At 40.7% G+C, this 18,533-nt stretch overlaps 1 protein-coding gene across 2 annotated transcripts in view; it reads right to left on the minus strand.

Annotated features, from left to right (window-relative positions):
• Positions 1 to 1,676: 1,676 nt before the first annotated feature.
• The window catches only part of CPXM2 (carboxypeptidase X, M14 family member 2), a 96,306-nt gene continuing 79,449 nt past the window's right edge, over positions 1,677 to 18,533 (minus strand). For both annotated transcript variants that reach the window (XM_077350022.1, XM_077350023.1), the window contains 3 exons: positions 12,438 to 12,577; positions 7,127 to 7,226; positions 1,677 to 2,982 (listed from right to left, as the gene is read on the minus strand). In XM_077350022.1, the coding sequence (XP_077206137.1) occupies positions 2,711 to 2,982; positions 7,127 to 7,226; positions 12,438 to 12,577 (512 nt within the window). In that variant the 3' untranslated portion in view covers positions 1,677 to 2,710. The remainder of the gene's footprint in view (positions 2,983 to 7,126; positions 7,227 to 12,437; positions 12,578 to 18,533) is intronic.

The raw sequence follows: 18,533 nt of genomic DNA on the forward strand, positions 1-18,533 counted from the left end.
GCCCTGGAGATTTGCCTAATTTTAGTTCTTGGATAAGGTTTTCAATTTCATCTAGGCTAACAGGAGGCCAGCTAGGAAGAGAATCAGCAGAGGGTAGGCTGAGATGATTGTTTTGGATTGGGGAGGCAGCAAAAAGTGTAGAAAAATAATTGCACCATGTTTGGGAAGGGATGGAAGATTTAACTGGCCTGTTGCTTTCACCTAAGTAGTTTGCGATCGTTTTCCAAAAAGAGCTGCTGTTGTTAGATTTAAATGTTGCTAGAAGATGGTCCCATTTTGCCTGATAATAAGATCGCTTCTTAGTGTTTATTAAAGATTCATAGTGTCTTTTTTGGAGTGTATAGTTTTCTAACAAAGTGAGGTCTTTGGACAGACGAGCCTCATGGAATGACTTCCTCAGAGCAACTTTTGCACAGAGGCAATCATTATCAAACCAAGAAGAAGGTCGGGTTGTAGTAGATCTTAGGGGTTGGGCCTTAGTTCTGCAGGCCAAAGCAATTTGATCAAATGTTCTTAGAATCTCAGAAGGGGAACCAGTTCTAGTGATATCCTGTTTTAGGTTAGTCATCTGAGCAGAGTTAAGGAATAGGGTGAATTCACTGCCAACTTTAGGTGACCATCTAATTCTATTAAGGATCATAGTGTTTTCCAGGGGAGAGGGTTGAGTTTGGTCTGGAGTAATGGTATAAAGGGTTCGGAATGAGAGCTGGAGTGGTAGATGGTCACTTTCAGTGCGTGAGCCTATTGACAGACAATAAACTGATGCGAAAAAATTGAAAGAACATAAGCTATAGTCAAGTACACTCCTACCACGGGTTGTGCAAAAAGTGAAATCCTTTGAACCGGGAAATTGGTCGAGACCATTTAGAACAAGCAGATTGTGTGCCAGACAGTATTCGATCAATTTAAGACCTGCCCTATTCAGTGTGACATCCGAGGATGACCGATTGAAAGAAAATTGAAAAGGTATATGATCTTCAATGTCAATCCCCAGGGAGGAGGCTAGGTCTGAGTTAGATGCACCTATGCGAGCAATTTAGAGTGTCAGTCTTTTCAAATTTCAGTGTCTTGTACTCTGAAAGATATGTTTTAAATATGTACACTTTTCCTAACTTCTCACATATTTTTTAATTGGGTATCTGTAGTTGTAACTTTCTCATGAGAAGCACTCTTAAAATCTCCTGATCCTCATTCACTGCTGGCTTTTAATGTGCATTGTTATAAACAAACATACTTTGCGGGAACAACTCTAATTCCACACTTTTCATTTCCTTGAATTGGAATGTTACTGTGGTGATAATTTTCATCGAAGAGTCAAAAAACCAAAAGACACCTTCCTTTGGTGTTTATTGCCATGGCCCCTGAAGCCTTGCTGCTATGCATGTACAGTAGGTGAGATAGCTAATTATTTGTTTCTACAACTCAGAGAAGAGTCAAAACTCTACCATTCTATGACATAATAGGGTCCAAACACTACATAATCAACGTGAGGTTACACCAAGTCAGTTGAAATGAGAAAATGATTGGTGCTGTCAAGTTTATCCTCTGATCATCTGACCTTTACAGTCCCATCCTAGGCAAAGTTGTACCCTTCACAGAACATTAACTTTCAAGGGTCTTGGAACAGCTTGATTCTGCGTAGGATTGCCTTATTAAAGAAATCAAAGTGTTCCACATTTTATTTATTTATTTATTGCATTTGTATACCACCCTTCCCTGAGGCTCAGAGCGGTTCACATGGAACATAAAGAACAATACATCGAACTTAGTTTTGTGTCACGTAAAATGCAGCAATAATAATAATAATAATAACAACAGCAAAGAATAACTAATTAACAGAACAATCAAACAGGTCCATGGTTCAGGTACATGGATTCCTGGGAGGGAGGTTCAGGGGCCAGTCGACCTCAACCAAATGCCTGGTGTAAGAGCTCCCTTTTGCAAGCTCTGCAGAACTGTTTTAGTTTTGTTAGGCCCCTGATCTGCTCTGAGAGCTCAGTCCACTAGGAGGGGGCCAGGACAGAGAAGACTCTGGCCCTAGTTGAGGTCAAGTGGATTCTTTTGGGCCAGAAATCGCTAGCCAGTTGTAAGTGGCAGAGCGCAAAGCTCTTTGAGGGGGGTAGGCAGAAAAGCAGGTACACTGGTGCTCTGACCATGTATGGCCTTGAAGGTCAGAACCTTTAGCCTGATTATCTGGTTACTACAATCCAGTAAAATTAATATCTTCCATATTCTGCATGTGGGGCATTGACTGAAAGACAGACTTCTGTGCCTATGACTACCGATCAAATTCACATCAATAGTCAAAATCAAACCGGAGACAACTTGACCCCTGACTCTCAGCCACTACATCTCAGCCAACTGTTCCCTCCAGCATCTACTGGATTATAAATAATTCAATTTTATCTCTATTACTTAAAATAATAGCATAATAATCAAACTATTCAGTGCCTAAAGGATTTGACAGATTGTCTTCATGAACTCTCTCAGTACCAATCACCCCAGTGTTGCTACTGATATAAAATTAAAGATGACATCAAATTTAAGTCTATCTTACAGAACCATACAAGCTCTTTTCAGTCATTTCATCTTACCATACATCTCTGATTAAAATATTGCAAAGGGGGATGTAGTAAGGTACCATCAATATATATTTTACTATCGCTACAGTTGGTTTCTGTTTAGGAACACAGCAAGACCACAGGATCTGTTACACTGCAGAAAGTAGTCTATAGTGCTGGCGCCTCTGCCCAGCTCTCTGTCTGAATCTTCTGAGTGACAGGCTGATGGGCTGCTTTCCAAATTTCTCCATGATCTCTTTGATTCGTGCCAGGTTGGTTTTGCTGATGGTGAAGTCACATCGGGTTGCTCCCATTTCATAGCCCACAGCACAATTTTTGGTGGAGGCAGTGTAGCCCTCTGCTTTGGCAGTGACCACGTATTCTCCTGGATTTAGAAGGCGCCAATAATCTCCATCAGTTCCTGTGAAAGAATCAAAGAAAAAAAAAATAACACCTTTCTGTACACTAATATCTCAGGGTAATAGCTCAAGGCAGTTCTTTCCTTACACACTAATTAATTATTTCTGGAAGTGAGAATTCTCTCCCAGACTAAGTTATAACCCTGGAGATTGTTAATCTGCTCTTTAGTGTGCAACACAATTCTACGTTTTAGCTAGATGCCTTTTGGGCCTAGGTTTTATAAAATCAAGTTGTTTTATATGTTCCCTTCCCTGAGCAGTTGGAATTTCAAAAGACATTTTCTTTTTGATAAAAGAAGGCTGGAAAAGTGTGGTATCATTTTGCTGTCATACCTATAAGCAAATTTACAAACTGAACATGCATGGAAACCAATGCACAAGTAGTATGAAATTCCCCTTAAATCAGCCTCCAGACTACAAAAGACTGCTTCTCCCCAGCTCACCTTGCAAAATTGATTTGAGCCCCTACCAGGATACAAGACTATGACTTAAATTCCAGGTATTGAAAAGGCTACCTGCCTGTTGCACTATTTTGAACTGCAGTAGGAGGAAGGGATTGTCAGCCTGTGTCTAAGGCAGAGATACAGGTATTATACACTTGAGGGTTTAAAAAACACACTGTGTAAAACTCTGGGTCATTTCTAATTGCATGTGAAGTAATACTTAAAGGGTGGCAAATATCAATAAATAATACAGTCATAATAAAAACAAATATTATGAGTGGAGGATACATGCATTATGAGCCCAGTATTTTAAAACATCATTCTCCAGATTTCCCCTTGAGAGTATCCACTGAAAATCAGTTTTGGAGGGGAAACTATTTAATCTCTCCAGTGATTTTTGAGACACATTAAACTACACCCAATGTTAATTACTGGGAACACTGTTTTAGGGGCCTGTCACTATGCCTTAACATTTTGTGACACTTTATATAGGTTGAACAAAGTCCATTTGGCGTGACTAGTTCTATTCATTTGTTTATTTAGGTATTATTTCCCACTTACATCATTTGGGTGTCCTAAGATGCTAGGAGAAATGCAGGAATATAATATTTAAAAAGTACCTCCTCCATTTTATTCTCACAAAAACACTCCGGTGATATTGGTCAGGCTCAAAAAGAGTAACTAGCCTAGATCTTCTATAACAGAATGGAGGTTTGAACCTGGGTCTCCAGATCCTAGTCTGAAACTCTGACCACTACATAACGCTGACCTTTATCATTGAAGTATTTAAGAAGGAAAATATATAGGCTAATAAAGGTACATACTTGTAAATAAACAGTTTCTTTATACGTGGGGTAGCCAGTCCACAGCTGGGCCCTGGGGGTCCCCTAGTTTGGCATTTCCCCCTCTGCCTCAGGGGTTTTAGAAACTTGGGGAAATCTCCTCTCAGACCCATTATGCACGGAGGTTTTAGCGCACATTCGGGGTGGAATGGCGGCGACTAAAATCACGGATAACGCACGGAGCTGGCTGCAACCGGCTGCAGCTTCGGTGCATGCCGCCGAAAAAGCCACGTCAGTGAAACGCGGAAGAAAGCGCAGCTTCCGGGTGAGCGGGGCGCAACCAGAAGCGGCGCCCGGATTGGCGCGTGCATAATCGGTTACTCTGGGTTTTGCCGCCGTCGCGCCCCGCCCCGTGTATAACCGGTATGCGTCGCGTCTTCCCCCTCCGCGTTTTCCATGTGACCCGAAATCGCCGTTTCGGCGGCCGTGCATAATGGGCCTCAAACAGGCAAGAAGCCTGGAAAAAAGGGATATCACCTAACGAGGAAAAGTGGGATACACGAAGTCCAGCTAGGCATTGAAAGACGTAGGGTTACCTTTCCTAGCATTCTCCAACACATGGAGCATGTTCCCTGTGGGAAAGCAATATAACAACAAACTCTGAAAACTGGCTGGCTTTCATTCATCATGGGGAGCTGATGGGAACAGCTGATGGCATGCCAGCTGGAAGCAACTGGGTGGAAGTGGGGGCAGGTTTTTTAGGGAAATGTGCTGGCATTTTGGAACACTTGCTCCCTAATGTGCTTATGTCACTTTTGGGTTGACATCATGAAGCATGAAATAGTCATTGGCACGCCACGATTTTAAAACAGGAAAAGTCTTTGGCATGCCACAATCCTTACAGCAGTTAGAACATTTTCAAATGTAAATGCTGCGTTTTGAAGTATTTTCTATATTTTGGAGGCTTTTTTCCTGTGAAAGCCATGATGTATTCTATAGTTTACCTGGAAAGCCTCCTGAGAGTGCTTGTCAAGTGTTCCTAGGATGTAACACTATATACAAGCATAAACACAGAATCTCCCACAGGAAGAGTCATTTTCACACTCATGCAAAATGACACTGTTACTATTATTTGCTCTGCCCATGGGTAACTTACAACATCATGTACTGCCATAACACCAGGCGTTAGAGAAAAAGACTGCCTTTTGAGAACTGTGGGGCGGTTTGTGCTGAAATTGGTTCACATATGGGATGCTATATTTATGAGGATTAGAAATGTGACTCAAAGGATAGGTAAGCAATATGCCATGAGTCTGTGTAGCCTCAGTAAAAAATAAAATAAATCAAAGGGAAGAAATTTGCCTGGTGCATCTCAAAGCAATCAACCGAAGGCTGCCCATTACTGAGATGTCAAGCAGACAGACTTTCCACTGCATCTTGCCCAGTTATAGGCTTTGCATATCCCTCATATGTTTGGACCATTAAGTAAGTTGATCAGAATTCTAATACATACTTAACATCAAAACAAGCTTGCTTTTTTTAAAAAAAAGAAGCTGCATACTTCTACATTAATATTCCCCAAATATTTAATATTTGAAAGAGGTCCAGGGCACCAAAAATCCACTTATTGAAGAGCTCATAGGCCATGAGGAGTGTTGACTTAGGCATCTAGACATTGGTGAAATGAGTGAAAATGTAGAGTCAGGTACTTTTGACTAAAAAATCCACAATCAGGCATTATTGTATGAAGTAACCTAGAAAGCCAATAACTGCAGTCTCAAAATAATGTGGTGGGTGGAACTGACATTCCTTGGCACTGGAATTTGATTTGGTTGGGTCTTAGTTGTTTACGGTATTATGAATGGATACAGGCTGCTGATCAGTCAAATTATTCAACAAATTAGCCAAACATATTAGGGGGTTCTATCTTGAAAGAAGAGCCTCTTGTGGCGCAGAGTGGTAAGGCAGCGACATGCTGTCTGAAGCTGTCTGCCCATGAGGCTGGGAGTTCAATCCCAGCAGCCGGCTCAAGGTTGACTCAGCCTTCCATCCTTCCGAGGTCGGTAAAATGAGTACCCAGCTTGCTGGGGGGTAAACGGTAATGACTGGGGAAGGCACTGGCAAACCACCCCATATTGAGTCTGCCATGAAAACGCTAGAGAGCATTACCCCAAGGGTCAGACATGACCCGGTGCTTACACAGGGGATACCTTTACCTTTACCTTATCTTGAAAGACCTGAAATATACATGGACAATTCTCTTTTCAGTTGTTACAATGATTTCTAAAACAGAAAATACCAATTCAGGACTCTTAAGATTATGAAAAGAAATCAGATACAGCAAGGAACTTTGTTTTATGAACTAACAGTCAGCACTCTCCTGCTAGATTGCTACCATTTCCCTCCTCTCATAGGAAGCAGTTTACAGGGGTCAGTCATACCCTATTATGCATTCTGCTTGAAACCATGGAGGATATTAGATTAGATGAACAATATTTGGTGACAATAACTTTAAAAACAGCTGCAACCATCCCTCCAATTTTAAAATAATGGACTTGAAATTCTAGAACCCACCCAAATATATAGATTTAAATCCTGAACTAGTACTGTTCCATTTGAGAATTAAGAATAAACCGGTGCAGAGTTATAATGAACATTTTCTCACAGCACATCCTTAAAATATATTCTGCCCATAGTAGGAAGGATACAGGGCTAGCCTTAGATATGTCATACTCTACTTCAGGGGTCCCATGTATTAAAGGGAATACATAAATATATGTTGATGCACAGTATTACTTGTAGCAATAACCCATTCACAATTAAACAGCCCATTAACTAAGTTGCGTCCTTTTAAACTCAACGTCAATTGTGTTTTGGCTATCTTTTCCCCCTTTCCTTATAACGCATAGCTGCAGCATTACCTGTACGGATGTCATGGTTAACACCTTCTACAGAAATAATGGCATTTGGAATTCCTTTCCCATGTAGATCTCTCACAATACCTTTAATGCCACGGTGTACCTGTTGGTAAGATTAAATTAGCAAATGTATAAGGAATAAAAATGAAACAAAAAAAAGGTGTGTGTGGCTAAAGAACCTGCCATTTCTAGTCTGATACAAATAAAAGCTATCATATACACAATAAACAATGGAGTGGACCCAGCTTCTGCACTGAGCAAACTTTGAAACTTTCTTCCAGCAGATGTTTTTCTCCAAACTAAATGGCTACTCTTCAAACATGTATAAATGTATGCTTTCCCCCAAATGTTATCATTCATTTCTGGGTAAAATGGGAGTGCCTACTCATAAGACCTTCTTTCTTGTTAAGAGGTGATCCTTTAGTTATGCCAGTGAAGCCATGATCATAATGCCATGAGGATGCAAATTTGGCTACAAGCAAGAGGAGGAGCTTCTCATTGGTCACTTATACTCCATGTGGATAAGAGACTACAAATATCTCTTGGGAGCAATGAATTCCCTGTAAGTGAAGTAATAAGATTAAGTCTCTGCCCTGTGTACACTGCCCATCAGTGTACACAGAGCCAGAAAAGAACAATACCACCTATTTTTTACCATTTCCACTATGCACGGCAGCAGCCGCACCAGACTGCGGCCGATGCATTGCAGAAGAACAGCACGCTCTACCATTTCTTGTGTCCCCAAGGGGGATGCATGTCAGTGGTGAAGATGGTCTGCTGCTTTCTTTGTCCCGGCAGGGGACATGTTTTGGTGATGGAACAGTTCCACTGTTGAAATACATCCCCCCTGGAAATGCAGACATGGCAGAAAGATTCTGCCACATGGGGGGGGGCAGGGGGCGGGTTGCAGGAAGATGGGATTGCATGACAACACAATCCCAACTTCCTCCAAAATTACAACAACAACAACAACAAACCCTTTAACTCCACAGAGCCAAGTGAGGCATTTTCAATCCCTCCCCAGCCACCATAGAACAGGGCCTGTGCATGGGCCTGGCCCAACCTGGCTGCTGATGGTGGCTGCAGCAAAAAAGGGAATGCAGTGTTCCCTTGCTGTGAGCCATCAGAGGCCCTAAAGCTGGCCAGGACTGGGAGGGGACTGGGCCAGCACTGTTGTCATGCATATGTAGGGATTAACCCCACTGCCATGCAAGCACCAGTCCAGCCTTTCCTGCCCATACATTGTCTTGAGCTTCACTATCAGTTCCAGTTCAGCAGTCTTTCTAATCTCCCTTTGAAATGTTTTTGTAGAAAAAAGTGGGTAGTTTTGTGAGGTCCTTGGATTGGCATGGTTGGGTATGGCACTGGCAGCATGTCAAAAAGACCATGATTGTCTACAGGAAGTATCAAGAGATGACAATGGGAGTAACACTGGGCTTGGAGGGGAAGGTTGCTGTGTAGCAGGAAAAAAGTGGAGGGGGGACTTCGTACTGATAACAAGAGTATTAGTGAACAGTGGTATCTAAAGCTAGTTACTGAAATCTACCTTGAAAATGTTTATTTAATAGGATGAAATGTGAACTAGATGCTGCTTCCCGTATCACTTTTAGAAATACATGGACAAGACGCATGGAAATATAATATGGGAATGCAAGTATTTTGGAGAATAGAAAGGAATGAGGAATATCTGCTATTTTTTACCATTTCCATATTACATTTCTTCAATTGCTCCTGTGTCTTCAATAAACAATGTGAGATCTCAGAGCACCCCTGATCTTGCCCCACTAAAATGATTTATTATAGCTGTTTTAAAATATCATGTGCCAAATGCTTACCCTTCCTGTTTTCTGTGATTCAGGGTTGACCTAGAATTTCCTCCTCACTTTGACTTTTTAGGAGAGCTAAAGGGCTTATAATCACAAGGCATCTTGAATATATGTAAACAGAATCAGTTATACTTCTCTATGAATAATGTAAGCTTTGAAATACCACTGTTAACATAATATCAACCTCAGAGGCATGAAAAGCTATTAAATTCACTTGTTCATTCTTACAGCTACTCTGCTTATCTAGATTTGTGGAATCCCGATAAAGCAAAAATTAAATTCATTTTTATTTTAAGTTTTATTTATCAATACACTTTGAGATGTTAACATGCATTTTTACTTGCAGCAACTGAAAAAGCCTGAATTAAAAATTATTTGCCATTGTTTATGAAGGATAAGGTCTCCTTCCTTTGTGCCAAAAAACTATTGACACAATCCAAATACAGATAATAATTTGAAACCTCTCTGGGAAAGCATCATGCACAGTTCAAATGCACCAAACAGAAGCCGGGGCAGCTATCTGAGATCACAAGGACTATGTGGAGGACAGGCAAACTTTAGCAAACAAATTCTTTATCGGTTTGCTTAATGCTGTACGGTATTATATGGAGAAGGGGCACAAACGTTCAGTGACTAGCAAGCTTGTATCCTAAGGAAAATCAAATTGAATTTTCATGAATTTGGATTTAATATAGAAAGGCATGTGCTTACTGAGGGAGATACTTTCACTGCTGATATATTTTTCATAGATATTTTGCTTGACAGATAATGTAATTGACACTATTGATGTGCTCAAAGATGATGGTGTTCTAGGTTTCCACACTGTTGCACTGTTTTCAGGAGCATTCATGCTATGTTGCCCTTTTTTGTCATTTCCCCCAGTTTGCTGTAACTTTTCTGAAACCTGGTTTAGTGCAATATACTTTGCAGGTCAGCAGAAAGGAAGAAGCATCATTTCCTTTGCCCCAGACCCTTCTGGTGCAATTAATTGGCAACTGGTAATTAATTGTTATGATTTAAAACATTTTAAAGCTGCCTCTATATACAACTTAGAGTTCCAAAGGTGGCAAACAATAAAACATTAGAGAAAGCTTGAACAGGCATATATTTATATTTAAAACGAAACACAGAGACCTGAATGGGAAGGAGGGTCAATGGGAATGAGTAAGAGAATGCCAGGCAGAACAGAAAGTTTTCACTTGCTACCAGAAGGGGATAGATGAATCTTCCTAAGCAAAGAATTTTGCTGCCAAAATTGAAAAAAAAAACCCTCTTGGATTGTCACACAGATCTTCAGATGGTGGAAGAACCAAAGATCTGCAGTGTTTGGTAGGTTCATATGGGAACAGACTGTCCTTAAGGTATACTGGCTCCCAGCTTTATAGGGTTTTAATGGGTAATATTAGCTCCTTATACTGGAACTGGAAGCACATTAGGAGCTAATGTTGGCAGAATAAAATTGTAGTGATATCGACTGTATAACCACTCCATTAAGAATTATGGCTGCAGCATTCTAGACCAATTATGGCTTCTAGAAATTCTTCTAGGACAGTGTTATTTATACTGCAGTGGTCTAACCTAAATATTATAAGGCCATGCACCACAATGGCCAGATATTTGTGGTTCAGCAAAGGCCACAGCTGGCTCATCAGAAAAAGCACATGGCTAAAATTGCGACTTGCTTTTCCAGGAGGAGGCCTAGGTCCAATAGCATCCTCAAGCTATGAACCTGCTTCTTCAGAAGGGAAGGTAATCCCACCCAGAACAGAAGGCATCTGAATTCCTGGGCCAGTCCTTCCTCCCATCAGTAGCACCTCTGTTTTGTTGGGATTGATGTCAACTTGTTAGCAGTTATTTTTGCCAAAACTGTCCCCAGCTACCAGTGGTTTCCACATTCTTAGGTTCTTCTGGAAATGGATAAAGCTGAGTATCACCCATACATTGTTGACAACCCTGTCTAAATCTCTTGATAACATCTCGTAGTGACTTCATTAAGAAAAGAGCAAGATGGAACCTTTCAGGAACACTTACACCAGAGGTCAAGGGCCAAACTGCAGTTCTTCAGCAGTACCTTATGAAATGAAATGAAACTTCCAAGTAGGACTGAAATCACCACAGAATGAAATCTCCTAGTCCTAACTTTAAATGATCCAGGAAGATACCATGATGAAAAGTATTAGAAGTTCAGGAGAATCAATATGATCAGCTCTCCTAGTCCACCTCCTGTCATAGGTTATTCACCAGCAACTAAAGCTGTTTCAGTCCCCAAATCAGGCCAACCCATCAAAAATGTTCAAAACAATTTGTTTCACCCAATTATCCTTGAGCTGTCCAACCATCAGTGAGTCAATTGCCTTGCTCATGAATGGTGTATTTGAGACTAGACAGTAATTATTCAAGTATCCTTGATTCAGAGTGATGATGATAAATTACTGTTGCATTAACCTATTGGTTCTGAACAGCTGTACAATGTGCTACAACAACTGACAGAAATTTGGCTATGACCAGAGTGATGTGTTCTTTTGTTTGTCTTCCAGAAGCCACATCACCATAGCAGTGGTTGACAAACCTTCAAGAGGAATAATCAGCACATTTCTGTACTCTGAACTGATGCAGCAATCAAGTGGGATATGGTCAGTAGCAGGGTAGCTAAACTTTGGTTTCTCCAGATGTCCATGGTCTACACTTACCATGAGCTCCTGCCAGCATCATGCAGTCCATGGATATCTGGAGAAGCCACAGTTTGGCCACCCCTGGTCTATAGACGCTATTTTCCCACTGCCCCACAGGCTTAACCTTTCTGAGTATGGTTGGTTTATATAGCATCTGCTGGTAACTGCTGAAAATAGTACATATAGAAGTCTACATGTTAAAAGCTATTCTTGAACCTGTATGACAGATCTGACCCCCCCATCAGATTTAAGCATCCAAGAAAGCCTTTACCATTTTAAAAGGAAAGCATGTCAAGGACTTCTGTTGGTACAGGGGGAACTGAGGCAAGGAAAGTGTAGGAAACACCATCATATACCCACTACAAATACCTCTGTGGCAAATCATTCCTGTGTTGAAGCAGACTAGGAAAGATGCTCCAGATGCCCTTGATCAAAACAGATTGTTCTCATAGAACTCAGGATCAGCAGAAAGCATTTTTGAAGATGTTTAGCATCCGTTATTGACTACTGGATGCATGTTATTACATTTTTACAGAACTGGCGCAATTGTTTCTATTTGGTCAGGGTTCCTTGCTGAGCTCTCTATTCCTGACTCATAATTTGTTACAATTTAATGAGTGTGGGTCAAGTTGGCTCTCAGTTCTCTGCTAGTTCCCAGTTCTGACTAAACTACGTTACATTGCTAAGACTTGGTTTTCTAAGACAACCTCATTTGGCCAGGATTTGAAAACAACGAAGGGCTGGAAACCAAACCTAATTAAAGGAAAGGAATTTGTCATAAATAGATTAAAACAGGCAAAGTGTTTTATTTCATACCTGCTCCATGAAAACAATAAGGGATTCTCGGTTGTTTTCCCACTCTTCTGGTAACTCACTTTCATGAGGATATTTATCACAACCGACATATATAGATAGCTCAAAACAATTTGTATGTAGATAGCTAAAGTCATTTATACCTGTCAATGCAATAAAAAGATAAATAAAAATGAATGCAATAAAATCACTTTTATTGCATTTAGGGACTATACAAGATCATTCTTAATTCAAATTGTTCTAATACTCCAGTTTAAATGGATGCAATGAAAAAGCTTTTTGAGGGAAATGCAGGTATTTTATATAGACATCAATAATTTAAAATGAATTCATACAACATTGTGCCGATACAAGTGCTTTGAAAGTGGAATATTAAAGTATAAAATGTAGCTATGATACTTGATGCAGAACTTTCTTTCCTTTTAATATTTGAAGACCTATTTTCATTTTCCACTATTCAAAGATGCTATACAATGAGTACAATAACAATGCTATTTCCAACATTAAGGGACAAACTTTCCACTAAATCCCTAAGCTTATGTGTGAAAATCCTTGTGATAGTTTCTTAGTTTTGAGCAACTATTGAAAATCTGGGTCTGAAACATATTTAATGTATAAGCTGCTTTACATAGGAAAAAAACTTTTGGACATATTGGTAATGGTGGAAAGGACACCTTTTATCCTTTCTATAAGTTGCTCCCCTCTCTCTTAAAAACTCTGTTAGAATAAAACAGTTTCCTGAGGGTTTGGAACAGAGCAATAGTGTGTAGGGGAAGGGGTAAGCCCATTTCATAAATGATTCTCTACTCAAAATCCCCACAAAAACCAACTACATTTAAATTCACACATGGTCTCATTTCTTCATTTCAGTAACAATTATAATTATACAAATACTTAGGACTAACACATAACTCTGTGCCCCTGTTACCTGACCTGGTTTTAACATTACATGGAAAGATGGGCCTCCCTCAGCTGAAATAATATCTGTACTAAGTTCGTTCCAGATAGATGTCTTTGAGAACATCAACCGTTTACACACTGGGAATTTCACTGCCCCAGATTCTGTGCAGGAGCACAAATCGGGGGCGGATGAGGCACACTAGGCCAAATGCTCCCCCACATTGGGCTCAGGAAGAGGTGATGCAACCTGTCACTACTAAAACTCTAGCCTGCAGCCCAGCATGGAACCTCCAGTGCATAAATGGTCTTTGAGAACACCTTAGAGAATTTACGCTGGTTTCGTCTTGAGGCATCTGTTGAGTACTTCAGGATCTGGATCAACTCCCCAAACACCTGGGATTCTAAGGTGGCAGTGATCAAAAAATATAGTTTCCATTTGTTTGGTAAGCCTTTGATTTAATTTGAACTAGCCTGACTTTCCTTTCAAAATGGAGGATCACTGCAGCCCAGCCCTACCAAGGCAAGGGTCACTCACCACATAAATAAATTACTATTGTGTTTTAATAAAGTGTATTTTCCAAGAAACATTAAATTTACATATTCATTTATTAGTACTCTTGATAAAAATACAACAAATAATAATTGAAGAGAAGATCAAATGAATGAACTATCTGCCTGTCTGTGCAGGTTTTCTTGTATGTGGGGATTATAAGTGTTTTGTTCATTATCAAACTGAATTTCTAATTATAAGACAAGTTTTCTGCTAAGGGACAAATGAAGCTGAACAATTCATTTACTTCATAATAGCTAAAATGAAAGGAAAAAATGGTTGCAACTAATATGTTTTGAGTGAAGAGAATGGGGAGAAAATTCTTATTGACTTACTGCTTCAGTCAAATATTTAATGAGCCCCCAAATACCTTCTGCAGGAGAATTATGTAATAGAGATGTTAAGTTTGTTGATGGAGGAAGATTAAAGGATCAGCAATATGCTGCTGTGTTCTAGCCTTTCATTTTATAAGTTCCCAAACATTTTTGCCTACTAGTCATGTTCTGAGTGAATATTTTGCAGAAGGTAAATTATGTACTAAGTTTTAACAGCCTTTTTCTTTTTTAAAAAGAAAAAGAACGGAATGTCATGACAAACAGCAAAGTGATGTTGTTTCTGTCTTTCATATCCACCCAAACACATCAAGGAAAAAACTTATTTGTTGTTTACATCCAGATTCTCCAAAGCACACTGCATACAACCACCTCCTTTTTTATCACTCCTTAAGTGGAAGAAAACAAGCAAGCCCATGAATGGAACTTCATGCCACAGCAGAGCCATTTATTGCACATGAGTTAATTAACATTTATTTATGTATTGATTGATTTATTGATTTATTTCCTTTGATTTCTAGACCGCCCCTCTCCAAAAAGGCCTTGGGGCTGTTTACAACATAAAACTTTATAATAAAATCTTAAAATATTTAAATATGGAATCTTTTCAGATATTCAAGTTTTTAAAAAATGATTAAAGGATCTTTTACCAAATGAATGTGGTAGTTGAACTAATTTTGCCCTGGAGAACACAGCATTGGTATTTGGGAAACCAAAGCAAGTTTTATTTTTCCCAATCCTCACTACTCTACCAAATGTCTCTGGTTAGGGATGCCATTCACTTGCTGGTGGCAGGGGATCCCCCATTGCCAACAGGTGCTTCCGTATTGAAGAGTGGAAAATGGCAGGAAATCAGAAAACATTGGCAACATTCCAGTGTCCATTGATGTCACTCCCCATGCACTGGAAATGCCGCCAGTGTGTCACCAGTGGATGCTCTGGCTTCTGAGCAGAACTTGACTTAAGCAATGTAATGGCTAAGGAAATTTTCAGGACAATGAAAGGTATTGGAATTGTTCCTTTTGAAGTGGATGATCTGGTCAGGCCAGAAGTGATCCTGTGTGCCAGTATTTGCAAGCCTTCAGGTGAAGGTGTTTGAGGAATCAGTGCTAAGCAGCTCTGCTTGGTTCCATGTTATTCAGTGAGGCTTCTCTCAGGAAACTGTCCTTAGGATGCAGTCTTCATTTTTCAAAAGTAGAGAATATCAGTTATGGGCTTGGATTATTTCCTGTTATCCTAGAATGAATTAAAATATTCAGGACTTGGGAACAATTGTACTATGAGCACAAATCCCAAAGTAATGGTGCTAACTACTGGGAAAATGTGGACAAAACTTTATGATTTAACAATAGAGTTATCACCAATTACAAGTATTGTGCTTTGTTGGAAAACTTGTTGCTAACCAGATGCACATCATGAGTTAAATGTTCCAGGAGTTCCACAAAATAGATTCTTAGATTTATTGAGCACCTGCTGTGGTAAAAGCTGCTCTCATTCAATTAACATCTCTAAGCTAATTCCCTTTTATGTTCATTAATCTCAGATTTTTCCTACTGTATATCAAAGTAACTATAAGCAATATTTTAGAGCCCTCATGGCCCAAAGATCCAAAATATATTACAGTCTACATCTACAAGATGTAGATTGTTAAAATAATTCAGAATATCATATAGCTGTAAAACTAATTTGATGAATTAAATCCAGTGCAATAATTGCAGCTAAAAAATCAGACCATACTTAGCATTGGCTAAAGCCAGTTCTTCATTGTTAGCCAACGGCAATACAGCTAAATTGGATCAATTCATAAGTTTACACAGCACTTAAAAAAATTAAAGAAATAAATTTAGTGATCAGACAGCCAGTTCTGCATTTATAATGCACAGAATATGAGAGAGAGAGAGAGAGAGAAAGAGAGAGAGAGAGAGAGAGAGAGAGAGAGAGAGAGAGAAATACTTATGCAAGGTTTTAAAAAGTACATTCATAAAAATCTGTCACCACTTCAGACTGAAAAAAGATATTGTACATACTAGCTTCTAAATTCTTACATCCATAGCAAGATGAACTTGTTAAGGTCCAGTGTTATAAAATTAGCTATCACACTTTAAACTTGTTATTAAAAAATAATAAACCCTAATTTGCTGCAATTGTATTCTACATATTAGCAACAGAGATGTTCTCAGGCACTCAAACCCATTCATTAATTTGTTCATTCGTTCATATATTAGTCTGTTCATTTGTTAGGAGCACGGCCTTCTAATCTGGCAAGCCAGGTCTGATTTCCCGCTCCCCTACATGCAGCCAGCTGGGTGACCTTGGGCTTGCCACAGCACTGATAAAGCTGTTCTGATTGAGCAGTAATATCAGGGCTCTGTCAGCTTCACTACCTCACAGGGTGTCTGTTGTGGGGAGAGGAGGGGAAGGTGATTGTAAGCTTTGAGACTCCGTCTGGTAGAGAAAAGTGGTACGTAAGAACCAAATCTTCTTCTGTTTATTTACATGAATCTCTAGACTGTTGCTTGCATTATCATGCAAGATTTATTTATTTATTTATTGAGTAAATTTTTATCCCACTATTCATCCAAGTAACTCAGGGCAGTGTACACCATTTCCCACTCTTCCTTTAATCCTAACAAACCAGTAAGTTGGTTCGACTGGCTGAAAAGAGTGACCACAACAAGGTGATCCAGTCAATGTCACCATGGGGATTTGACCTTGAGTCTCCCAGTTCCTTGGACAGGGATCATGGTAATTGTGTCCATGGACCTCTGGAGAGCCACAATTTGTCATAGTTCAGCAAGCTAATGCTACAAAATTTCCTGGAGGTGCTTTAGTTTCCCCCCCTCTTTAGTGATAAGCCACAACAAAGTTTATATGTAGGTAAGTTGGAAATCATAGCAACACTTGATCACTTCAAGTAGATAAATCTACACACACCTAATATTTTCTGAGGGCAATTAGTACTGTAATATGTTCCTGATTTGGTTTCCAGTTGAGTTGTCAGTCAAAGTATAGAAGAATGTCTCTTCTCTGTTTTGCTGTGAGGTAGGAAACAGAAACTCTTGATGTGACTGCTTGAGCTGTGGTCAGCTGTGGTTGCTGAATGCTCATGAGGACACTTCAAAATAAATTGGAAAGACCTTTCATCAAGGCAGAATGGAAAAACTTCTCTCTTCTCCGGGTCTGCATACCATTCAAAATGTATTTTAATGTGTGATGTGATGCAATATATATTACTCAGCCTTCTTTGACATTTTGAAGTTATTTAAATACATGTACTTGTACTAACTTGTACTTGTACTTGTAATAGAGCCTCTTGTGGTGCAGAGTGGTAAGGCAGCTGTCTGAAAGCTTTGCCCATGAGGCTGGGAGTTCAATCCCAGCAGCCAGCTCGTTGACTCAGCCTTCCGTCCTTCCGAGGTCGGTAAAATGAGTACCCAGCTTGCTGCTGGGAGGTAAACGGTAATGACTGGGGAAGGCACTGGCAAACCACCGCGTATTGAGTCTGCCATGAAAACACTAGAGGGCGTCACCCCAAGGGTCAGACATGACTCGGTGCTTGCACATGGCCCATTATGCACGGCCGCCAAAACGGCGATTTTGGGTCACATGGAAAACACGGAGGGGGAAGACGCGAAGCAAACCGGTTATGCACGGGGCAGGGCGCGACGGCGGCAAAACCCGGAGTGGCTGGTGTCGAGGCGGCGATGCGGAGCCAAGGGGAAGCGAGGTGAGTGCCCCGCTGCATTGGTGAGAGGCGGAGGCCAGGAAGGGCGGAAGCAGCCTGCGCAGGCGCAGCCCTGCCGGGTTTGTCAGGCACGGAGGGGGAGGGAGCATGTTTCCCCTTCCCCTTAGTTTACTCCCAGTTCGCCTCTCCCCTTCTTTGCTGCCCCGGTTCCTTTGTATTGTATATCTGTGCTTTGTTCATTCACACTGTTTTATAAACTTTTTGTATTTTCTTAGAGACCTCGCCTCCGTTCTTGTTTGTGATTGGGGTGTGTGTTTGGAAATGGGTGGGAGGTGGGTGGCTGGCCTTTCTGCCATCCTTAGCCGCGGTGATCCCCTCACCCCCCTCCACTGTGAGCTCTCCAGCCACCTTTCCGTCCGTGTTCCCTTGGGTTCCCCCCCCGGCCTGCACCGCCGTTCATTCCAGCAGCCGCTTGAGTGGTCGCACCACCTCTGACCCTCCGGCCTCACCGATTATGCACGCGGTCAATTCGGCGCCGCCTCCGGTTGCGCCCTGATTGCCCGGGAAGCTGTGCTTTCTTCCGCGTTCCGCTAACGTGGCTTTTTCGGCGGCGTGCACTGAATCTGCAGCCG

This window comes from Paroedura picta, chromosome 8 (genome assembly GCF_049243985.1).
Source record: "Paroedura picta isolate Pp20150507F chromosome 8, Ppicta_v3.0, whole genome shotgun sequence".
Classification (NCBI taxonomy): Eukaryota; Metazoa; Chordata; class Lepidosauria; order Squamata; family Gekkonidae; genus Paroedura; species Paroedura picta.